The sequence below is a fragment of the Saccopteryx leptura genome, chromosome 2 (assembly GCF_036850995.1).
Source record: "Saccopteryx leptura isolate mSacLep1 chromosome 2, mSacLep1_pri_phased_curated, whole genome shotgun sequence".
Taxonomy (NCBI): Eukaryota; Metazoa; Chordata; class Mammalia; order Chiroptera; family Emballonuridae; genus Saccopteryx; species Saccopteryx leptura.
The window spans coordinates 182,579,028-182,603,834 of record NC_089504.1 but is presented as its reverse complement, the minus strand read 5'-3'; the positions used below and the strand labels follow the sequence as shown (position 1 = coordinate 182,603,834).

Sequence of the window (24,807 nt, the reverse complement as noted above, 5' to 3'; positions counted from 1 at the left end):
AGGGTGGGCACAGAGGCAGCCCAAGTCCCTGGAATCTTTGCTTAGTCGCTTGGGCATTCATCCCATACTCCAGACATTATCTCACTCTGGATGTGGAGCAAAGGTTTTGCTTGGCAACTGGGGAGGATGCCTGTCCCTAGGGTAACAAGATATGGAGGACCTAAGAGCCTCAAGCATTTCCCATCCATTTCTTCTGAAAGAAAAGTACACAGCTTCAGTTTAAACTGGATATAGTCTTAGGTTAGAATACAAACCTTCACTGATAACCACACCTCTGTCCTCAAAACCTCCAGCTGCCTACCCATCAGAAACTACTAAAATGGGTATAGGTCAAGATGAGTAAATCAAATTAATGCTCAGTGAAAAGTGTTTATTTTTAAATGGAAAGGGGGAAAAGGAGTAACACAGAGGCAACTTTTGGCATCTTCTTTCCAGGCCATCACCTCCATTTGCTCCCCAACCCAAAGCACTGGCAGAAGGAGCCCCAAGGACAGGTGAAGGGGCCAGATAGTCACAGAGTCAGTCACAGAGATATCTATACCATCCTGGAAACATGGAATTCAAGAGTCTGTCCCAGCCCCCTTGTCCTGGAACAGGGTTAGAGCTCAGGGGTATAGGGCTCTCCTGTGGGTGAGGGTACCCGCAGTTCAGCATCGTGCCTTACCACAGTGAAGAGCCCCACCACTGCCAGGAGAGCCATCACCATGACTGCAGAGCAGATGTTGAACATGTTCCAGGTGCCTGTTTTGCGATCACTGTCATGGAGGACTAGGAGCCCCAGGCAGGCCAGTAAGTGCAGGGGTACCCGGAACCAGTTGAGCACCCCAGCTTGCTCTGTCTCAGGGATCACCTTTCTTCGCAGGAAGCTCATGCTGGGAAAGTAGAGTCCACAGGCCAATTCGATAAGTAGAAAGGCTATGAAGGACTCCACTGGATTCTCCTGGCCTGGACTGGTGGAGAAAGTCAGCATGAAAAGGGAGAAGACAACGATGAGGACAGCAAGGGAGAGCAGATGCATAGGCTGGAGGTGGTACCTCTTGGAGGTAGCAATACGATACAAGAAAGAGCCGAGCAGGCTAGCTGCCATGAAGCTGGAGAAGATGATGCCCAGTGGGGCCCCATGTGGGTCCAGCACAGGTGTCCAGAGGAAGACAAAGATGAAGATGACACTCTCAAACAGGGCCTGTATGGTACCTAGCAGCAGCACACGGCGGTCCGACAGGAGGCAACGCAGGCCCCCAGCACAGGTCTTTGAGAAGGCACGCTGCCGATCATAGTTCTCTCCCCAGTTGTGAAGAGCCAAGGCCCCAGCCAGAGCCAAGAGAGGAATGGCAGCCACAAAGGGCGCTACAGGCCCCAGTCCCATCCAGCAGGCCACAGCCTCAGCTGCCACACCTGCCACTACAGCCAACACATGGTTCCAGAAGGCAGCTCGGGCAAAAGTAGCCGGGATCCACTCAGCAGGGAAGTCATGCCGCTCCACGTGCTCATGGATGTACCAGGCCTCAAAGGCAGAGAAGAGCAGGGCGGTGGACAGCCCACCAAGTGCTCGGCCCACCAGCAACACAAAGTAGTCCTGAAAGAGTTTGGTTAAACAGCACAGAGAGTAAGTGAGGGAGAAGAGGACACAAGACTTCTTTCGACCCAGCCAATCCACAAGGGAGGAGGCCACCAGTCCAAAGAGGACTGTGGAGGCAAGGCCACAGACATAGAGGATAGCAATTTGACCTTCCAGGAAGTGGTAATGCTGATAGAGTTTATAGAGGTAGGGGGCCTGAAGCCAGTCGGCTGCCAAGGCCAGGAAGTAGACCTGATAAAAGTCCAGTTGGAACCGAAGGAAGGAGGGATTGCTGCAGGCCCTTCCTGGGGGTTTAGCCCGGCATCTTGACAGCTCCAACCCCAGGCAGGAGGCCAGGAGGAGCACAAAGACAAGGTAGGCAGTCACCAGCATGGCGGGCCCCCGGACGACCTGGGGGAAGAATGGGGTTTCTGAGTCACATCCATTGCCCAGGCAGCACAGTCAAGGGGCTGGATGTCTAAGCAGAAGGCTGCTCCACCCTACCCCCTGCCAACTGTACTTCCCCACCCTTCAACTCCATTTCCCCAGAGCTCAGACCGGAGGGACCAGTCGGGTGGGTGGGAGGAGTGGCCCGCCAGAGTAGTCTCCTCGGACACTGTGGTACAGGGAGGGGTAAGAAGACTGAGCGCACACACACACGCACACACACACACACACGCACACACACACACACACACACACACACACACCTTGCCTAGCATAGCAAAGAAGTCCCTTCAATAATCCCAATCCCTTCAATGAAGGGGCTGCTGCCCTCTTCCACAACAGCTTCTGCATAGTTCCTTCTATTACCTCCTACCCTCTCTGGGGAGCCCGTTTTTGCCCTCGGTGCCTCGTCTTCTCTCTAGGGAATTCATGTCGCCGGCATGGGCCTCTAGAGTTAATTTAGGGTCACGCGCGTGCATCTCAGATCCCCCACCCTCCAGGTCACGGGCTCCCCCTTCCGCCCCCTAGCTACTGCCCAACGCCCCAGGGCCGCCACACCCGCTGGCGCCTCACCCAGACTCCCCTCACCTGCTGCCCCGGTCTACGGGGACGTTCCGGACTCGTCCGGCTCCAGGCCGCCCGGCCGCCCTGCCCACTCTACTCCAGCTCCCGCTCCGGCTCCGGCTCGGATTCCAGCAGCGCATCCGCCCCTTACAGCCTGCTTCCGGAAGCCTGGCAGGCTTCGGGTCGCCGCCATGCTGGCCCCATCACGTGACGGGGGCGCGGTACTCAAGCCCCGCCCCCGCCCCGCCTTCCAGCTCCGACCCCCGCGCGGCGCGGCACTCCGCCGCGGGAAGTCTAGACTCCCGAAAGGTTGCTCTTTTCGGTCCGGCCTTCTCCGCTGCTCCCCGTGACACCTGCTCCTGGGACTCCCTGATACCTGCGGGCCACCTCGAAATAAAGGCCTATTTCATCTCTTTCCGTGCCATCGGTTACAGAGCGCGGCTGTGTCCGGGAAAATGCCCTCAGTCCCGCAGAAATGGCGACTGGAGCTTCCCTGGGAACACCACTGCTACAAGCCGAAATGGGCTCTTCCGTTTTCCCCTTTCTCATTGTAGTGACCTCTAGTACAGAAGTCAGTATGGCCCAGACACCTGAGGGAGGCAGTGTGGTTTTTAAAGGACTTGGACTCCAGCTGCAGATAGACTAAGGCTCAAATCCCACCAGTTACTTACCAGCTGTCTGGCCTTGGGCAAGCTGCATGACTTCTCAGTGTCCTAATTTCTTCATCCGAAGTCAAAGGAGAACAGTGCCCAAATAAAAAGGCTAAAGTTCATCAGCAGCATAGAGTTAAGAATTTCAGCCCTGGAGCAGAAAGCTCACTTTCTGCCACTTACTGTGTTACCTTGGGAAAGTTACTTTTCTCCAGCTTTAGTAAGATCTCGAGACCCTCCAATGGCTTCCCATCTCACTAAGCATAAAAGCCAAGATCTTTTAGACTGCCTACAAACTCTTATGTCCTGTTCTCTGCTACTCTCTGACCTCATCTACCATTCTCCCTCCTACTCTTTCTATTCAGTCTACACTGGCTACCACCAGGGCCTTTGCACATTGTGCCCTATATGGTTCTAGTTCTCCCACATGGTTCCCTCCTTAGTGCCCCAGTTCTCTGTACAAATGACATTTTATCAGAGATGCCTTCCTTGGCCATCCTGTGTAAAATAGCAACCACTACCTCCACCACAGTAATCTACCTGCTTTCCTTCTAATTCCCTATTCTCCTTTGCTTCATTTTCTCCATAGATCCTAACACCATCTGGCATACTATATATTCTTACTTGCTTATTTCCTATCTCTTCCCCCTACAGATTTTTACATGCTTTGTTCACTTGTATTTCCAGTACTTAAAACAGTTACTGGTACATTAAAAAAATTCAATAAAAAATTTTTGATGGATAAATGAAGAAGTTAATGTAAATTACTCTATTATTTATTTATTTGTTTGTTTGTTCATTTTTAGAGAGAGAGGAGAGAGAGAAGGAGTAAGGAGCAGGAAGCATCAACTCCCATATGTACCTTGACCAGGCAAGCCCGGGGCTTCAAACCAGCAACCTCAGTGTTCCAGCTCTATGCTCTATTCTCTGTGCCACCACAGGTCAGGCACAAATGTAAATTACTCTAAAAAGTGCTGACCTGTATTAGCTGTTAACACTTATCAAATGTACCTAAGCTCTATTTCAAGAAGTCCTGAGCCAATGGCTATAGGTGAGTTATTTAACTGTGACAACAACCCACAAGGTCACTACTATCATTATCACCCAGAGTTGGGAAGGTTTGGTGACATGTCCAGAGTCACATAAAAAGAGGTAGAGTCAGAAATGGGACCCAGATCTTTCCAATTCCATGCTCATATGATTTTTTTTAATTTTTTTATTTATTTATTTATTCATTTTAGAGAGGAGAGGGAGAGACAGAGAGAGAGAAGGGGGGGAGGAGCTGGAAGCATCAACTCCTATATGTGCCTTGACGAGGCAAGCCCAGGGTTTCGAACCAGCGACCTCAGCATTTTCAGGTCGACTCTTTATCCACTGCGCCACCACAGGTCAGGCCTCTCATATGATTTTTGAAAAGATTAAATAAGTCCACTGATTTGCACAGACGATTAGTAAATGTTGGTTTTCTTTACACTAAAGTTTGGAGGGCAGAAGAGTGGGAGAATCTGGAATTATGTCTCGAGAAATTATGATAAAGGAAACAGCTGAGATTTGTAGCCAAGCTCCAAAGGGCCTTCATCCCTAACTGGCAAACTTCTAGAGAGTAGAAAGGTGCAGTGGTTCCCATGCAGTCTTTCATTTTTATTTATTTATTTATTTATTTAAATTTTTTTTTTTTTTTTTTTTTGCCTGACCAGGCGGTGGCGCAGTGGATAGACCGTAGGACTGGGATGCAGAAGACCCAGGTTCGAGACCCCGAGGTCCTTGTCTTGCGCGCAGGTTCATCTGGCTTGAGCAAAAACGCTCACCAGCTTGGACCCAAGGTCACTGGCTAGAGTGGGGAGCTGCTTGGTCTGCTGAAGGCCCGCGGTCAAGGCACATGTGAGAAGGCAATCAATGGACAACTGGGGTGTCACGGCGAAAAACTGGTGATTAGTGCTTCTCATCTCTCTCCATTTCTGTCTGTCTGTCCGTCCCTATCTGTCCCTCTCTCTGACTCTCTGTTCCTGTAAAAAAATAAATAAATAATTTTTTTTCCCCATTTTTCTGAAGCTGGAAACAGGGAGAGACAGTCAGACAGACTCCCGCATGCACCCGACCGGGATCCACCTGGCACGCCCACCATGGGGTGACGCTCTGCCCACCAGGGGGCGATGCTCTGCCTATCCTGGGTGTCGCCATGTTGTGACCAGAGCCACTCTAGCGCCTGAGGCAGAGGCCACAGAGCCATCCCCAGCGCCTGGCCATCTTTGCTCCAATGGAGCCTTGGCTGCGGGAGGGGAAGAGAGAGACAGAGGAAAGCGCGGCGGAGGGGTGAAGCAAATGGACGCTTCTCCTGTGTGCCCTGGCCGGGAATCAAACCCGGGTCCTCCTCACGCTAGGCCGACGCTCTACCGCTGAGCCAACCAGCCAGGGCAATAAATAAAATTTTTTTAAAAAATATTTATTTATTTTTATTTTTTTGCATTTTTCCAAAGCTGGAAATGGGGAGGCAGTCAGACAGACTCCCGCATGCGCCTGACCAGGATCCACCCAGCACACCCACCAGGGGGCAATGCTCTGCCCATCTGGGGTGTCGCTCTGTTGCATCCAGAGGCATCCTAGCGCCTGAGGCAGAGGCCACAGAGCCATCCTCAACGCCCAGGCCACCTTTGCTCCAATGGAGCCTCGCTGCGGGAGGGGAAGAGAGAAATAGAGAGGAGGGAGAGGGGGAGGGGTGGAGAAGCAGATGGGCGCTTCTCCTGTGCACCCTGGCCGGGAATCGAACCTGGGACTTCTGCACGCCAGGCCGACGCTCTACCACTGAGCCAACCAGCCAGGGCCCCCATGCAGTCTTTTAGAAACGCTATGAATCAAAAATTATGGTTTCTGGCCTGACTGGGCGGTGGCGCAGTGGATAGAGCATTGGACTGGGATACAAAAGATCCAGGTTTGAGACCCAGAGGTCGCCAGCTTGAGCGAGGGCTCATCTGGCTTGAGCAAAAGCTCATCAGCTTGAGCCCAAGGTCTCTGGCTCGAGCAAGGGGTTACTCAGTCTGCTGAAGGCCCGCAGTTAAGGCACGTATGAGAAAGCAATTAATGAACAATTAAGGTGTTGCAACGCGCAAAAAAACCCTAATGATTGATGTTTCTCATCTTTCTCCCTTCCTGTGTGTCTGTTCCTCTCTCTGACTCTCTCTGTCTCTGCCACAAAAAAAGAAAAGAAAAAAAAATTCTTTGTTGCAGCTCCTTAGTTGTTCATTGACTGCTTTCTCATATGTGTCTTGACCCGGGGGAGCTACAGCAGACCGAATGACCCCTTGCTCAAGCCAGCAACCTTGGGATTTGGTTTGAGCAAGCCTCACCAGATGAGCCCATGCTCAAGCTGGCAACCTCGGGATTTCGAACCTGGGTCCTCCATGTCCCAGTCCAACGCTCTATCCACTGCGCCACTGCCTGGTCAGGCAAAATATATTTATTCTTTAGATTCCCCTGGTCTTTCAGAGCTGTGAGGCCCAGCTGGGAAAAACATAAAAGTGAGAAATGTTCCAGCAGCGGACTGGAGGGGCTAAAAGGCAGCCTGACCACAATCCACCTCTAGTACATGATTTCAGAAGAGGGCAGGGAGGGCCAGGGTCTGTGTGTGGGGATTCACACAGGGGAAGTCTTTCAGGGCAGGTGGGAAGGATGCTCTGGAAGTTACTAGGAACCATGCTTACCGGAGGAGCATCATTTAAAACTTTTATTATAAAAATGTTCAAACATACACAAAAGTAGAGACATAGTTCTGTGAACCTTTATATACTTAATTCAACACTATTGATTTTGTTATTTTGTTTCTTCCATTCTTTTCTTTCTGTCCTTTTTTATTTGCTGAAATATTTAAAATTAAATATGTCACTTCACTTCATCCTTCAGTATACATCTGTAGAAAATAAGAACCATTTTTACATGACTTTAAAGACATATAACAAAATCAACACTGATTCCTTGGCATCATAAATGTCATATGATCCACTGGCATCATAAATACCCAGTCCATACCTGTCTCCAATTGTCTGAAAATGTCTTTTTACAATTGGGTTCTCCAAATCAGAAACCAAACAAGGTCCTCATGTTCCATGTGGCAGTTGTCATTTTTTGTCACCTCTCACCTCCCCCCCCCAGCCATTGACTAATTGAAGAAATTATGTCAGATTTCCTTTAGAATGTCCCATGTTCTATATGTGTCTTCTTAATTCCTCATTGTGTCATTTAATTTGTTCTTCCTTCCCCAGTATTTCCTGTTAAGTGGAGGTTGCTCTACGGTTTTGATTAGAATCATATTCAGTGTTTTTGGCAGAGCCCTTCATTGGGAGAGCTGAGAGCTTCAGACGCATCACATCAGGAGGAACAGTGCGTGGTTCTGCCTTTTTAGTTATGCTAAGATGCCTGGCAGGTTCTCGTAGTGACAGCTTGATTTATCCACTGTAAATTTCTCCTTCAACCATCATCCTTGGTTTCATCCATTGAAGATTCTTGTTTTGATCAATTATTTCCTGGAGGGTTACCAAATGATGACTTTTCTGATTTCATATTCCTTCTACATTAGCTGAAATTCTTCCGTAAATAAGAAGTTTTCTCCACCACTTACAATTATATGGCTACCCTGAAATATAGTTTATATAGGACAGGCAATATAAGTACTTAATTCTTTTTCTTTTTAATTGCCAGTTTTCAAATTAAGTTGGGAGAAGCATAATTTAAAAAAAAATTCATATAAGAGCTGAATAGGGATGCATGGCCTGTATAATGTGTGGGGAAATGAGGGACTAGCCTGTCACCTGTGTCCAGTCCTCACTTACTCTAGAGCACAGAGTGTGTGGGGGACAGATACTAGAGGGCATGGTGTCCTGACCCTTGGACAACAACGAAATGGGTATGAGGCAGGCCTGGAGTGTAGGCAGCTGCAGGATCCAGAGAGAGAGAAAGAGAGAGAGCCAGATATAAGGAGGTAGAAAGAGAGGTAAGAAATGAAGAAACAGCTAGACACAGAAGACAGGAACAGAGATAAAGACAGAAAGGAAAGCAGAAACAAGATATCAGGAATAAGTCTGACCAGGCAGAGGCGCAGTGGATAGAGCGTCGAAGTAGGACATGGAGGACCCAGGATCAAAAACCTGAGGTTGCAGGATTGAGCATGGGCTCATTTGGTTTGAGCAAGGCTCACCAGCTTGAGCCCAGGGTCACTGGCTTGAGTGTGGGGTCACTTGCCCTGCTGTAGCTCCCTGGTCAAGGCACATATGAGAAAGCAATCAATGAACAACTAAAGTGCTACAACGAAGAATTGATGCTTCCCATCTCTCTCCCTCTCTGTCTGTCCTTATATGTCCCTCTGTTTCTGTCACAAAAAAAGATATCAGAAATGAAATGCACCCAGAAGCAAATAGAACAGAAAAGCAGTGTGATGTGAGGTGGATCGAAAGACCAAGGAAGAAAATAGACATGGAGAGCCTAACCTGTGGTAATGCAGTAGATTGAACTGGAGTGCTTAGATTTCCGGTTTGAAACCCTGGGCTTGCCTGGTCAAAGCACATAAGGGAAGCAACTACTATGAGTTGATGCTTCCTGCTCTTCCCCCACCCCCTCTTCTCTCTCTCTTTCTCTCTAAAATCAATAAATAAAATCTTAAAAAAAGAAAATAGACATGGAGACACATTGAAACAGGAAAGAAAAAGATGCATATGTGTTAAATAGATTTTAAGTTGGAAAGGAAAATAGAGGGAGAGAAAATTAAAGAGACAGAGAGTAGGAAAAACATGTCAAGACAAGATAGGTCCTGGCCGGATAGCTCAGTTGATTAGAGCATTGTCCCAAGGTGCAAAGGTTGACGATTCAATCCCCAGACAAGGCACATACAGGAACAGGTCAATGTTCCGGTCTCTCTCTCTCTCTCTCTCTCTCTCCCTTCCTGTATCACTGAAAAAAAAAAAAAAAAGACACAAGATAGGTGAAGGCAGAATGCCCCAGTGATAGAGAGAAAGAAGAAAACAGAATTGGAGAGAGTGATGTAGAAAAATAGAAGGAAGCATAAATTGAACAATAAACAGAGATAGAAAGGAACAAACAAAGGATTTCAAAGAAGGAGGCTAAGAAAGAGAAGATTGACTAATGTCAGAGAACCTGAGAAATATGAATGGGGCAGATACTTGGTCTCTCACTCCAGCTTCCTCTTGGTGTCTTCTTCAAACTTATGACTAGCTAAGTGTGGATAGGATCATTGGGAACCTGATTCGAGGGTTCCCAGCTTCCCTCACCCCCATGTCAGGTGAGCATAGATATTGCAGATGGGCTTAATCCTGGAAGATTGAGGTCATGAGGCTGGGCGAGCACTCAGAGATTTGCAAGACAAGACATCCAGGCAGAGCATGCCAGATTCCTAGAAGCCAAGGACCATGTATGATGTCATGATATCCAAGGGGAGGCAGGAGCCAGAAACCCTCTGCTCGGCCTCTTTTTCCGATTCAAGAGCCACTGATCATCTTTGCCTGGCTCAAGATGAGAGGTAAGGGGTCCAGAGACTCCTGGATCAGTCAGGAATATGGGTAGAGGTTCAAGGGGCAAAAAATGTCCCATGGACAAAAGATCCCCTACCACCTCTAGAGGAAGAAACTATCTTATCTATGTGAACTGCAGAGGAACCAAGAAAGGTCTCCAGGGGAGGCTGACAAGAGGGGGACAATGGCCAATTTGCTCACCTTCAGGGACCTTGGAGGAGGCTCTGAGAACAGTTTCCATTCCAAAAGTTGCAGAAGAGAAGTTTCTAGAACCAGCAGGAACATGCCCAGCAACTAACTTCAAAGCAGATGCCTGCTCTCACTCCACCCAGAGTGTTTGCCTCCTGCCTGAGGAAGCAGCTATAGACATGCTCCAGAAGACTGACAGTCTCTCCAGGGGGCAACAGCCTGCTTAGACTATCAGACAGTGCCTTTGAGAGGTGCCTTGTCCCCTGAAGCAGCAGCTGTGGTAGCCAGTGGAGCCTGGAGGCCCCCAGGCTGTGGTACAGCCACAGTTGTCACTGTAGCCCAAGCAGGAGCTAGGACAGGCAGACCGGCCTTTGGGGCAAGGGTAAATGGAGCAAGATGAGGGATGGCAGCAGGTCACAGAGCATGAGACACAGGAGCTATGGGGACAAGTTGAGGGAGGACAGGCAGGGCAGGGAGGGCAGGAGCAGGTGCAGGGTGGGCCAAGGAGGCTGGGGCAGGAGGGGCAGGTAGTTGTATAAGAGAGATAAGCAGCGCAGTTGCAGGTGGGAGGGGGACAGACAGGACAGGGGCAGGCACAGGCAGAGGGGGGACAGTATAGACAAAAAGAGGCAGCTGGTGGGCCGTGTCCAGAGGGTGCAGGAGGTTGTTGGTGGGTGGCCTTCTTGTTTCGAGGCCCCAAACGTAGGCCCAGAGAGAAGTCCATTCAGCTGCAGGAGTGGGTCAGGCTAGGGGTTGGGTGAAGGGGAGGGCACAGGTGGAGTAGGAGGGGCAGACTGAGGGGAGCAGGAGTGAGGGCAGGATTAAAGTTAAGACACTGCTAAGCCTTGCTGAGCCTTCAGGAAGCTCAGACCACCCCAATTACCCCTCCCCTTCCAGCCATGCCCAGCAGTGCTCTCCCATGGCCCTCCACTCTATCCTCTAATTCAGGGGTCCCCAAATTTTTTATACAGGGGGCCAGTTCACTGTCCCTCAGACCGTTGGAGGGCCGGACTATAAAAAAACTATGAACAAATCCCTATGCACACTACACATATCTTATTTTAAAGTATAAAAACAAAACGGGAACAAATACAATATTTAAAATAAAGAACAAGTAAATTTAAATCAACAAACTGACCAGTATTTCTTTTTTTTTTATATACTCATTTATTTTATTATTTTTTTAAATGTTTTTATTTATTTATTCATTTTTAGAGAGGAAAGAGAGAGGGCGAGAGACAGAGAGGGAGAGAGAGGTGAGAGAGACAGAGAGAGAGAAGGGGGGAGGAGCTAGAAGCATCAACTCCCAGATGTGCCTTGACCAGGCAAGCCCAGGGTTTCGAACCAGCGACCTCAGCATTTCCAGGTCGACGCTTTATCCACTGCGCCACCACAGGTCAGGCCTGACCAGTATTTCAATGGGAACTATGCTCCTCTCACTAACCACCAATGAAAGAGGTGCCCCTTCTAGAAGTGCTGGCCTCAGGGGGCCTCATGTGGCCTGCAGGCCATAGTTTGGGAACCCCTGCTCTAACTGCACCAGAACAGAACATGTTCTTGAAATATGACGTGCACTTTCATGCCTTCAGTCTTTTTTTTTTAATAAACGGTTTTTATTTTGTTTTTATTTTTTACAGAGACAGAGAGAGAGTCAGAGGGATAGACAGGGACAGACAGACAGGAACGGAGACAGATGAGAAGCATCAATCATTAGTTTTTCGTTGCATGTTGCAACACCTTAGTTGTTCATTGATTGCTTTTTCATATGTGCCCTGACCACGGGTCTTCAGCAGACCAAGTAACCCCTTGCTGGAGCCAGCGACCTTGGGTCCAAGCTGGTGAGCTTTTGCTCAAGCCAGATGAGCCTGCGCTCAAGCCAGTGACCTCGGGGTCTCGAACCTGGGTCCTTCCACATCACAGTCCAATGCTCTCTCCACTGCACCACCACCTGGTCAGGCGCCTTCAGTCTTTTGTTCACACTGTTCCTTTGACTTGGAGTGCCTTTTCTCTCTTCTCTACCTGGCAAGGTCATATAGCCTCAGACATTTTCCTCTTTATTTAATCAAAAAGTGTTTCTTGAGCTCCAGGTACCTGATGCCTGCTGGGTAAGGACTCCAGCCTACAAACTCTTCAGCCCTAATTGCCAGAATGGCTGCTTCAGGCCCCCAAACTATCCCCAAAAGGGATTTAGAGAAGCAAAGAGACTGAACCAGGGATACTGGTGGGAGCTGGCAGAGGAGGGAGGATGCCTGGATTTTGGGTGTTTCCAGAAGGGGCAAGTCCCAGGTGTAGTTATGGGGATGCCCGGATATCTCTGGGAGACTGACACCAACCTGGACAAAAGAGCTAAGTTTCCTCTGTTATGGAGCTCCCGTAAAAGTGAGGGGTGGCACAGGCTAGAGATGAAAACCAAACAGGTAAACAAACAAATGTATTAACTTATTTCAGAGCATGCAAATGGCAATGAAAAGAAACAACAGGGTAATGTGATAAAAAGTGACTCAGAGAACTGGATTCATCAGAAGGGGCAGCTAGACAGTGCCCAAATAGTCAGATATGACAGCCCTTAACGGTTTGGAGGGAGTAAAGTCTGTCAAACCCTAGCTGATCATGGGAGAGCTGCCTGAGGTTGAATGGAACCCAGGTAACTGTGGAGAAATACAAAGCTGAGAAGGAGATAAGAGTGCTGGAGACTGCAATCTAAAATTCAGTGGTCAGGGAATGTGCCACTGAGAAATGACATTTTAGAAAAGACCTGAAGAAAGTGAGGGAGTGATTCATGGAGACATCTAGTGGAAGAAAATCCCAGAGAGGGTGTCAGAAAGTGCAAAGAGCCTGACCTATGGTGGCACAGTGGATGAAGCATCGACCTCAAATACTGAGGTCACCGGTTTGAAACCCTGGGTTTGCCTGGTCAAGACACATATGGGAGTTGATGCTTCCTGCTCTTCCCCCCTCTTTTTCTCTCTCTCTCTCTTCTCTCTCTAAAAATGAATAAATAAATAAATAAATAAAAATTTTAAGCCTGACCTGTGGTGGTGCAGTGGATAAAGCGTCAACCTGGAACGTTGAGCTCGCCGGTTCAAAACCCTGGGCTTGCCTGGTCAAGGCACATATGGGAGTTGATGCTTCCTGCTCCTCCCCCCTTCTCTCTCTCTCTCTCCTCTCTCTATAATGAATAAATAAAATCTTTAAAAAAAATTTTTTAAGCCTGACCAGGCGGTGGCGCAGTGGATAGAGCATTGGACTGGGATGCGGAAGACCCAGGTTCGAGACCCAGAGGTCACCAGCTTGAGCATGAGCTCATCTGGTTTGAGCAAAGCTCACCAGCTTGGACCCAAGGTCGCTGGCTCAAGCAAGGGGTTACTCAGTCTGCTGAAGGCCCGCGGTCAAGGCACGTATGAGAGGGCAATCAATGAACAACTAAGGTGTCGCAATGTGCAACGAAAAACTAATAATTGATGCTTCTCATCTCTCCGTTCCTGTCTGTCTGTCTCTGTCTATCCCTCACTCTGACTCTCTCTCTGTCTCTGTAAAAAAATAATAATAATAAATAAAATAAAATAAAATAAAAATTAAAAAAAAATTTTTTTAAGTGCAAAGAACAAAGAGGAGTCATAATAACAGAGCTAGAGAGCAAAGCAGAGGCCATGAGTCACATCAGGGACTTGGATCTTTTTAAAGAAAAATGGAAAACCACTGTCTTAGGCAAGAAAGTGTATAGGTCTTCCTGATCTTATCCCTTCCCTTGGTTAGAATGTTTTGCTTCCTTGAGAAGCCAGTACAATCATTTTGGAAAAAAGTTTGGCCTTATTGAATAAAACTGAGATTGCCTCAGTACATACATTTTGACTCTTAATTTTATAGCCTTGAAAATTTCCTGCATATATGAACTAGGAAACTTGTACAAAAATGTTCTTAGCAAGCATGATGATAGCCCAAACTGAAAACAACCCAAACATACACCAATAGTAGAGTAAAAAACAACTTGTTTTACTAAGGAAAACAGTTCCTCAAAAAATTTAAAACAGAACTAACATAGGCCCTGGCTGGATAGCTCAATTGGTTAGAGCATCATTCTAAAGCACAGAGGTTGCTGGTTTGATCCCTGGTCAGGGCACATACAGGAACAGATCAATGCTCCTGTCTCTCTTTCTCTTCCTTCCTCTCTCTCAAATCAATAAAATAAATATAAAACATTAAATAAAAAAAGAACTGGCTCTGGCTGGTTGGCTCAGTGGTAGAGCGTCGGCCTGGTGTGCAGAAGTCCCGGGTTCGATTCCCGGCCAGGGCACATAGGAGAAGCACCCATCTGCTTCTCCACCCCTCCCCCTCTCCTTCTTCTCTGTCTCTCTCTTCCCCTCCCGCAGTGAGGCTCCATTGGAGCAAAGATGGCCCGGGCGCTGGAGATGGCTCCTTGGCCTCTGCCTCAGGCGCTAGAGTGGCTCTGGTCGCAACAGAGCGATGCCCCGGAGGGGCAGAGCACCCCCCCCCCCCCGGTGGGCAGAGCGTCGCCCCCTGGTGGGCGTGCCGGGTGGATCCCCGTCGGGCGCCTGCGGGAGTCTGTCTGACTGTCTCTCCCCGTTTCCAGCTTCAGAAAAATACAAAAAAAAAAAAAAAAAAAGAACTAACATATAACCCAGCAATCCTACTTCTGGATATTGATCCAAAGAAATCCAAATCACTAATTTGAAAAGACATGTGTGCACTCCTATGTTCATTACTATAGCCAAGATACGGAAGCAATCTATGTGTCCATTGATAAACGGTTGGATAAAAAAGATTTGGTGCCTGACCAGGTGGTGGCGCAGTGGATAGAGCGTCAGACTGGGATGCGGAAGGACCCAGGTTTGAGACCCTGAGGTCACCAGCTTGAGCGCGGGCTCATCTGGCTTGAGCAAAGAGCTCACCAGCTTGGACCCAAGGTCGCTGGCCCCAGCAGGGGGTTACTCGGTCTGCTGAAGGCCCACGGTCAAGGCACATGTGAGAAAGCAATCAATGAACAACTAATAAGTCGCAACGCGCAACGAGAAACTGATGATTGATGCTTCTCATCTCTCTCCGTTCCTGTCTGTCTGTCCCTGTCTATCTCTGCCTCTGTAAAAGAAATTAATTAATTAAAAAAAAAAAAGATTTGGTACAGGCACTAGGTGGATAGCTCAGTTAGAGTGTCATCTCAATACCCCAAGGTTGTGGGTTCAATATCCGGTCAGGAAACATACAAGAATCAACTAATGGGCCTGACCTGTGGTGGCGCAGTGGATAAAGCGTCAACCTGGAAATGCTGAGGTCGCCGGTTTGAAACCCTGGGCTTGCCTGGTCAAAGCACATATGGGAGTTGATGCTTCCTGCTCCTCCTCCCTTCTCTTTCTTCTCTCTCTCTCCCCCCCCCTCTCCTTTCCAAAATGAATAAATAAAAAAATTTTTTTAAAAAAAGAATCAACTAATGAATGCATAAATAAGTGGAACAACAAATTGATGTTTCTTGTTCTCTCCCTTCCTCTCTCTCTAAAATGACTCAATAATTTTATTTTATTTTATTTATTTATTTTTTGCCTAATCGGTGGTAGTACAGTAGCTAGAGCATTGACCTGGGACACTGAGGTCCCAGGTTTGAAGCCCTGAGGTCACTGGCTTAGGCACAGGCTCATCTGGCTTGAGCACGGGCTCACCAGTTTGAGTGTGGGGTCACTGGCTTGAGCCCAAAGGTTGCTGGCTTGAAGCCCAAGATCACTGGCTTGAGCCAAAGTCACTGGCTTGAGCAAGGGTCACTGGCTTGGCTGGAGTCCCCACCCTGGTCAAGGCATGTATGAAAAGCATCAATGAACAGCTAAAGTGCCATAACTAGGAGTTGATGTTTCTTTGGTTTTTTTTTTGTATTTTTCTGAAGTTGGAAACAGGGAGGCAATCAGACAGACTCCCGCATGCGCCCGACCGGGATCCACCCGGCACGCCCACCTGGGGGCAATGCTCTGCCCATCTGGGGTGTTGCTCTGTCGCAACCAGAGCCATTCTAGCGCCTGAGGCAGAGGCCACAGAGCCATCCTCAGCGCCCGGGGCCAACTTTGCTCCAATGGAGCCTTGGCTGCAGGAGGGGAAGAGAGAGACAGAGAGGAAGGAGAGGGGGAGGGGTGGAGAAGCAGATGAGTGCTTCTCCTGTGTGCCCTGGCCAGGAATCGAACCCGGGACTCCTGCACCCCAGGCCGACGCTCTACCACTGAACCAACCAGCCAGGGCCAGGAGTTGATGTTTCTTATCTCTCTCCCTTCCTCTCTCTCTTTCCCCCTCCTTCTCTCTCTCTCTATCTCTCTCTCTCACACACACACACACATTTTAAATTTAAAAATTAAAAGATTTAGTACATATAGCTCTGGCCAGATAGCTCGGCTGGTTAGACCATCGTCCTGAAGCGCAGAGGTTGCTGGTATGATTCTCAAACAGTACACATACAGGGCAGATCAATGTCCCTGTCTCTCTCTCCCTCTCTCCCTTCCTCCCTCTCTTTCTAAAAAACTTAATACAATAAACATTAAGAAAAAGATTTGGGCCTGACCAGGCGGTGGCACAGTGGATAAAGTGTCGGACTGGGATGCAGAGGACCCAGGTTTGAGACCCCGAGATCGCCAGCTTGAGCGTGGGTTCATCTGGTTTGAGCAAAGCTCACTAGCTTGAGCCCAAGGTCGCTGGCTCCAGCAAGGGGTTATTCAGTCTGCTGAAGGCCCGTGGTCAAGGCACATATGAGAAACCAATCAATGAACAACTAAGGTGTTGCAATAAAAAACTGATGATTGATGCTTCTCATCTCTCTCTATTCCTGTCTATTTGTCCCTATCTATCCCTCTCTCTGACTCTTTCTCTGTCTCTGAAAAAAAAAATTTGGTACATTTACACAATGGAATATTAGTTGGTCATAAAAAAGAATGAAATCTTACTATTTGTGACAACATGAATGGACCTAGAGGGTATTATGCTAAGTGAAATAAGTCAGACAGAGAAAGACAAATACTATATAATTTCACTTTTATGTGCAATCTATTTATTTATTTATTTATTTATTTATTTATTTATTTTGAGAGAAAGAAGAAGGGAGAGAAACAGAGAAAGAGAAACATTGACTTGTTCCACTTATTCATGCTGTCATTAGTTGACTCCTGTATGTTCCCTGACTTGGGATCAAACCCACAACCTCAGCATGTTGGGATGATGCTCTAAACAACTCAATTACTTGGCCAGGGTTTATGTGTGGAATCTAAAAAACAAAATACATAGACAAACAAAACAGAAACAAACTCATAGATACAGAAAACAAACTGAGGATTGCCAGGTGGGAGTGGAATTGGGGGCTGGGTGAAAAAGGTGAAGGAATTAAGAAGTACCACTTGGCAGTTACAAAATGGTCACAGGGATGTAAAGTACAGCATAGGAATATAGTCAATAGTACTGTAATAACTATGTATGGTGCCATAAACAACAACAAAAATATTTTATTTATATAAACCTCAAAAACAGGCAAAGTTAAGCAATATTGTTTAAAGATGAATACATAGGTGCTAAAACTATAGAGAAAAACAAGGAAATAATGCTCACACAAATCAGGACAGTGGTTACTTCTTAGGAGAAGGAAAGAATTATGGAAGGGACACATGGGAGCTCTGAGGTGTAGGAAATAGTCTTTCTTGGATAGCAGTTGAAGAGATATTTATTTATTTACTTTTTTTTTTTTTTGTATTTTTCTGAAGTTGGAAACGGGGAAGCAGTCAGACTCCCGCATGCACCCGACTGTGATCCACCCGGCACGCCCATCAGGGGGCAATGCTATGCCCATCTGGGGCATCACTCTATTGCAACCAGAGCCATTCTAGCACCTGAGGCAGAGGCCACAGAGCCATCCTCAGCACCCAGGCCAACTTTGCTCCAATGGAACCTTGGCTGTGGGAGGGGAAGAGAGAGACAGAGAGGAAGGAGAGGGGGAGGGGTGGAGAAGCAGATGGGCGCTTCTCCTGTGTGCCCTGGTCGAGAATTGAACCCGGGACTTTATTTACTTATTTATTTTTTTTTTTTAAATTTTATTTATTCATTTTTAGAGAGGAGAGAGAGAGGGAGAGAGAGGGACAGAGAGGGAGAGAAGGGGGGAGGAGCTGGAAGCATCAACTCCCATATGTGCCTTGACCAGGCAAGCCCAGGGTTTCGAACCGGCAACCTCAGCATTTCCAGGTCGACGCTTTATCCACTGCGCCACCACAGGTCAGGCTATTTACTTATTTATTATAATTTTTTTACTTTTTTTTTTGTTGTTTAGAGAGAGAGAGCCAGAGAGAGGGCTAAATAGGGACAGACAGACAGGAACGGAGAGAGATGAGAAGCATCAATCATCAGTTTTTCGTTGCGACACCTTAGTTGTTCATTGATTGCTTTCTCTATGTGCCTTGACCGTATGCCTGCAGCAGACCAAGTGACCCCTTACTCGAGCCAGCGACCTTGGGTCCAAGCTGGTGAGCTTTTTGCTCAAGCTGGCAACCTTGGCGTCTCGAACCTGGGTCCTCCGCATCCCAGTCCAACGCTCTAACCACTGCGCCACCGCGCCACCGCCTGGTCAGGCTACATATATTTTTTAAAGATTTTATTTATTCATTTTAGAGAGAGGAGAGAGAGAGGCAGAGAGAGAGATAAGGAGGAGGAGGAGGAAGCATCAACTCCATATGTGCTTTGACCAGGCAGACCCAGGGATTTGAACCAGCGACCTCAGCATTCCAGGTCTACACTTTTATCCACTGCACCACAACAGGTCAGGCAAAGAGATATTTATTTTATTCCAATTTATTCTGTACACTGATTGTAATATTTATATACTTTTTCAGAAAGAGAAAATAAAAGTACTACTTCTTCTGCTCCATGCCACCTAATTTATTTATTTATTTTCTTTTTCCAAGTGAGAGGAGGATAGAAAGACAGACTCCCACATGCACCCCAACCAGGATCCACCCAGCAACCCCTGTCTGGGCAGATGCCCTGCCCTTCTGGGGCCATGCTCACAACTGAGTTATTTTTAACACCTGAGGTGGAGGCTCCAAAGAGCCATCTTCAGTGCTTGAGGCTGATGCGCTGGAACCAATTGAGCAGTGGCTGTGAGAGGGGAGGGGTGGAGAAGCACATGGTTTCCTTTCTTGTATGTCTTGACTGAGAACTGAACCCGGGGCATCCACAAGCCAGGTCAATGCTTTACCACTGAGCAAATCAGTCAGGGCTCTATGTCACCTTATTTAAATCATTATGTTGAAGTTAGATATTCCTAGTTCGTACACATATCTTTCCCACCTAACCTTGAGAACAGGTACCTATCATTGCCTCCTATGTAGCAGATGCTCAATAACTGTTTGCTGAATTGGATTGAATTGAAGTCCTCCAAATCTCTCATCCCATGGAGAAGTGGGCAGCTGCAGAATAAAAGAAAGCCTGCTGTGGTGAAGAGAGCACAGTATTCCTAAGAACTGTGTTCCCATCTTAGCTTTGCCACTTCCTAGCTGTGTGATATTGAGTAATCACTTAACCTCTCTGGTTCTCAGCTTCCTCTTCTGTGAAATGAGTATGATAACTGTTACCTCTCAGGACTACTGCATGAATTAAATGACTAATGCATATACTTTGCACAATGCCTGGAACATTTAGGTGCTCAAAAAGGGGTAGCTTCCCAACCCCTTCCCCCCAGCATTGCATCTTTTCTTCAAAGAAGTCCACTAGAAGGGACAGCCAAACATCAAAAATGGTCCCAGAATGTGGGCTGACATCTTCAGTGCCCCTTGGCACTAAGGCAGGGATGTACTCTGCTCAAGAGTGGGCAGATAGAGAGATCTGATTGAAGCTGAATATATCCCAGGCAGTTGGTGGTTGCTGGCAAGGTTGGTAAGACTCCAGGGTCTGGGAATTTCCACTTAAGGGAAGTCCCAGGTGTGGGTGCAGGGGTGCCAGACTGGCCCCACCCAACACCCTGGCCTTAGGGGATGTGACACAGGGAAGAAAGTGGGTCACAGCAGGTCTGGAACTTAACCCCACTGGTCCCATGACCTCTTTGCCAGTTACGGAGGAGGCACAGCCACAATGAAGCCTGCTCCCTCCTCCAAAGAGCCCTAAATTCCTTTGCTTTAGAAAGAATGAACCTTGGGACTTTGGGGTCTAAGCAGGAAGAACTGAAAGCCCTCCAATTAATTGACAGAGGAGACATAATCCTTTAACCCCAGGATGGAGGTTCTATACAAAACAGACTGTTACACCCGCCCTCATGGTGACTGGCAGGCACCTGGAGCATTCACTTCACACACACTCCAGGTGACTGTGGAGGCAGACATGAACCTCGTTCCAGGGGTAGGACAGGTCCGGGCTGGATTGAAGGGGGGTTGGGGCCGCATGGTAGAACAGCTCAGAGGAGCTTCTAGTGAGACTCCAGCTGGGCAAACGCAGGCATCCCTCACCCTGAGGGCTTTGCCAACAAAATGAAGCCTTGCTTTCTGTGTATAATCATAGGCCTAAACCTATGGATTCCCCTCCCCTATCTGTGCCTCTGTTTCCCTTTCTGGAGGAGGAGATGAAGAAATGGGTAGAATCATTCAAGGGCAGGGTCACAGGTGTTTCAGGCTCCTTTGGCCATTAGGAGGCACTTTGGCTATCTCTCATTTGTAGCATATCCAAAGCTAGGTAGAGCAGCTTTGGGTCTCTCTTCTTACTGAGAGAGCAGGGTGGCTAAAAGCCAGTACCCCAATTCCAGGGCCTTTGTACATACTTTTCTGCTGCCCTCCCTTCTCTCCACTCTCCCCCCAACTCTTTCCCAGAAGGCTTTCCTGATCTCCTTGACTAGGGCGAAATCCTGCTACTATCCAATCATATAGTAATTTATGTCTCTCCACATTGGTTATCACTTTCAATTTTGTGGGTTATTTGGTTAACATCTGACTCCTCCCCCAGGCTAGGGGGTCTTCAAGGGTAGGGACTATACCTGGGTATTCTCTGAGCCCAGTATAGTATGTAGAATACATTGGATGCTTATAAAGATTTGTTGGAATCATGAAAGGTGCATGTTTAGAGGATAAATTTCTAGAGTTGCTTAGGCTAGTTATAAAATCCTGGGTGCAAAATCAAAGCCTTATTTTTTTTTTCAAAGCCTTATTTTATGTGGGATCTGGACAGCACTGAGGCTGGTAAGGGTCATCTACACACAAGCTCATTTACCAGGAGAGCCAACAAACTGGCAAGCAGCAGAATAGCCCTGGTACAAGGGGTAGAACTGAGCAAGTACAGGCACTAGCTGTGGCATAGAGACCTACCGGAGGAGGTGGGAGAGAAGGGGATAAAGGGAAAGGAGAAGACATATGTTGTAAAAAACATGTTTTTATCACACTCTCCCGGAGTGCCCTGGTCTCCAAGCCCCGGTGGCACTTCCGTGCCTTAATGATGTCCTTGGGGGTCGTAACAGAGCTCTTCAACCTCCCACAGACATCTACTAGCCACCTCTGAGCATGGCATAAGACATTCCTCCCCCACCCCCAGCACCAGACAGGACATGGGAAAATTACCTATTCAGTGTCCTGATCCTGGTAAGGAGGGTATGAAGGAGAAGATTTAGGATGGGGCAATGTAGCAAAGTCAGGGAGGTGGGACAGATGTTTGAATCCTTTCCCTCTCACTATCTCTCCTTCTGGTCTTTGGGATGAAGTGTGCAATGGAAGCCCACTTCTAGGGCCCCCAAGATATAATTTCTCTAAGTTGCCAGGGTGACCAAGTACAGCCACCACAAACAGAACAAAACTTAGAAATAGGGATGACCCAAGAGGAAGAGAAATAAGGGAAGCTCTCTCCAACAGTTTCCAGAGTGGGAGGCTCTCTCCCCAATCCTCCTCCTGGAATCCCTGGATAGAATACTGGCTCCAGCCTGGTCTGTGGTGGCCCAGTGGATAAAGCCTTGACCTGGAATGCTGAGGTTGCCCGTTCAAAACCCTGGGCATGCCCTGTCAAAGCACATTTGACAAACAACCAACGAACAACTAAAGTGAAGCAGCTATGAGTTGATACTTCTCACTCCAACTGTCTCTCCCCACTCTCTGTAAATTCAGTAAATAAAATACTAAAAAGAAGACTGGCTCCATGGTAAGATAGAAAAATCTGAACCTCTCACAATGCCCCTTTTCCTTGTTCCCTAGTCCTGTCTAGGGGGTTTTGGTTTGACTTTCAAACCGCTGTAGCGACGAGACATCCCAGTCATTGGATCCTGGGGAGGGGCGGGGCGGAGGCGTCGCAATTCCAAAGGGCGGGGCCACCATAGGGCAGGTCTTCTTGGGCATCGCCCCCTGGCTGAGGTCTTTGGCTGGGGACCCAGGAGGCTGTCAGAAGGGCGGAGTCACAGTTACCAAGACAGAAGGATGGACAAACACCCGCCAGAGACAAGGACAGGGGCAAACTGGCAGACAAACCAGGACAAAGAACTAGACCAGGGGTCCCCAAACTTTTTACACAGGGGGCCAGTTCACTGTCCCTCAGACCGTTGGAGGGCCAGACTATAAAAAAAAACTATGAACAAATCCCTATGCACACTGCACATATCTTATTTTAAAGTAAAAAAACAAAATGGGAGCAAATACACTATTTAAAATAAAGAACAAGTAAATTTAAATCAACAAACTGACCAGTATTTCAATGGGAACTATGCTCCTCTCACTGACCACCAATGAAAGAGGTGCCCCTTCCGGAAGTGCGGCGGGGGCCGGATAAATGGACTCAGGGGGCCGCATGTGGCCCGCGGGCTGTAGTTTGTGGACCCCTGACCTAGACAGTTGGAATAGACAAAGAGTAGACAGATGGAATTCCAGACCTGTTCTCTCTTTCCAGGCTATTCCAAATATTTTGTCCCCCCGTTTTAGCTTCCCTGACCCCATCTGCTATCCCGACTGCACAGCCTCAGTCAGATCTCTTGACCTGGGGACCAGCCCCTTAAACCCTCTAAGAAGAAGGGGAAGAGTAGAGTGAGGGGAGACCAGCAGGGAGAGCGACGTAGGAGTGATGCCTGGTTCTTTCTGTGTTAGGATGCCCGCCAGGGGCCTGGAAGGGAGTGGCCCTTGCCCGGTTCATGAGGACAGGAGACTCATTCACTGTAAACCAAGTACAGATGTGCTGGGAGGGGGCGGAGGGAATCAGGGCCACATTTATAAACCACAGCTGGGCCTGTCCTCTTTCTCCCAGCCTACACCCCCAGGGCAGGAGGGATTAATTTTGCAGCCTCCTGGCAAAATCCATGCCACACAGGCGGGGCATCATCCCAACCCAGCCAGGAAGCCCGGGTTCAACTCCCTGACACCCACCCCTCCCACACTGTTCCCAATTGCTCCCAGGGTAACCAAGCAGTTAACAGCAGTCAGGCCACCTGGGACCAGGACCCTGGAGCACCTATTCCTAGCTCTCTCCATCCGTGGAGTGAAAGAAAGAGCCTTGTCTGCACCCCCATTGACATCTCCTGTTCTCCAGAAACCACAGCTTTCCCTTTCTTTGCCCCTCTCCTTCATCTGACTCTGGCTACCAAATGGGTCCTTTCTCTGGGAGGGAGGACACATGGGCCCCAGGGTGGCAACGAGGACAAAGCAGAGCAATTCCAGTATGGAAAATGTGACATGACCAAGAGTCCATGTACCCAGTGTTGCCACTTTGGAATTGTTGCTGGGGAAGGTCCTTGGATGCATCTCTCCAGCCTAGTCCAGTCCTTGCTACTGCTCCTCTTCTATCACTTCCACCCTTAATCCCTGTGGGAGTGCTTGGGGTTCATGCACAGAGCTTGGACTTCAGACTCCTTCTTTTCTCTTGTTCAGTCCTCAGTAGAATGGAGACTGATACCCTGGGTTCCCTCCCCATGTTAGGGCTGAGAGTCTGTGGTAGTTGCGATAAAGTCAAAGAATGTCCCCATTAGACCATTGACTCTGGGTGAAACACACACACACACACACACACACACACACACACACAGAGTCAATCACATTTGTGGTGCATCTTCGAGGCAAGCAGGAGCTGGTTAAGACAGACACACACCCTCTGCTTGGGCTTTCTTCCTCACACCCAGCCCAAAGCTCCTCCCACTCCTAGCACAGTTCCTCCTGCCCTCTTCCTCAGCCTCTCTCACTCCAGATTCAAGGTGGGGATTGGCATTCTGGGACCCAGGCACCCTAATTCCTGAAGCTTTCTGAAGGCAGGATGAGAGGGAGGAGGTCTTTGAGCCTGGGACTCAGCACTGCCCCCCCCACCCCCACCCCCCCCCACCCCCTACCCCGTTTCCTTCAATCCCGACTAGATGAATCAGTTTTCTCCTGCGTTGAAAGGACCATCTAGGGTAGGCAAGGAGAAGTAGAGATTACTCTGACCTGCAGGAGAAGGCTAAGCAAAGGGCAAAGACTGTGGCATCTGGTCTGACATACTCCTGTCCCATCACTCCACCCCTGGGAGCATAGGGATACAGCTCCCATTGCCTACCATGGGGAGGTACCAGAGACTGGCCTCACTGAATCACAGCCCAGCCAGAGAATTCAACCAGCCCCCACAAATGTCAGGAAGGGGGAAAGTGCCAGAGAGAAAGGGTAGCATCATGGGCTCAGGACACTGACCTCTTCTGCTCGCTTGCCCGACCTCCCGGGGATGGAGCCACGGAAGCCCAGCAAATGGGAGGGGCAGAGACTCAGGCGTCCAGGGCCGCCTCGCCCAGCCTCTCTCCCACCCACCTTCCGCCCCCCAGCCTCAGGGCACCGAGGAGGGAACTGGGCAGGAGCAGGAGGCAGGGGAGGGAGGAGCGAGGGCGGGAGGGGGAGGAGGGAGCCGGGTTGGGAGGGAGGTGGGGGGGTGGGGAGGGAGAAAAAGAAAG

At 48.5% G+C, this 24,807-nt stretch overlaps 2 protein-coding genes across 2 annotated transcripts; both read right to left on the bottom strand.

Moving 5' to 3' along the window:
• Nucleotides 1–355: 355 nt before the first annotated feature.
• MFSD5 (major facilitator superfamily domain containing 5) lies at nt 356–2,792 on the bottom strand. The gene is made up of 2 exons (XM_066369571.1): nt 2,594–2,792; nt 356–1,969 (listed from the first exon to the last, which is right to left on the bottom strand). The coding sequence occupies exon 2, from the start codon at nt 1,949–1,951 to the stop codon at nt 599–601; it is 1,353 nt and encodes a 450-aa protein (XP_066225668.1). The 5' UTR covers nt 1,952–1,969; nt 2,594–2,792; the 3' UTR covers nt 356–598.
• Nucleotides 2,793–6,991: 4,199 nt separating this feature from the next.
• LOC136395227 (sperm mitochondrial-associated cysteine-rich protein) lies at nt 6,992–10,664 on the bottom strand. The gene is made up of 2 exons (XM_066369647.1): nt 9,936–10,664; nt 6,992–7,846 (listed from the first exon to the last, which is right to left on the bottom strand). The coding sequence occupies exon 1, from the start codon at nt 10,645–10,647 to the stop codon at nt 10,147–10,149; it is 501 nt and encodes a 166-aa protein (XP_066225744.1). The 5' UTR covers nt 10,648–10,664; the 3' UTR covers nt 6,992–7,846; nt 9,936–10,146.
• Between the last annotated feature and the right edge of the window lie 14,143 nt (nt 10,665–24,807).

What these genes read in the sequence shown, in the direction of transcription:
- LOC136395227 (XM_066369647.1), bottom strand. Translation starts at nt 10,647, where the DNA reads ATGGACTTCTCTCTGGGCCTACGTTTGGGGCCTCGAAACAAGAAGGCC.
- MFSD5 (XM_066369571.1), bottom strand. Translation starts at nt 1,951, where the DNA reads ATGCTGGTGACTGCCTACCTTGTCTTTGTGCTCCTCCTGGCCTCCTGC.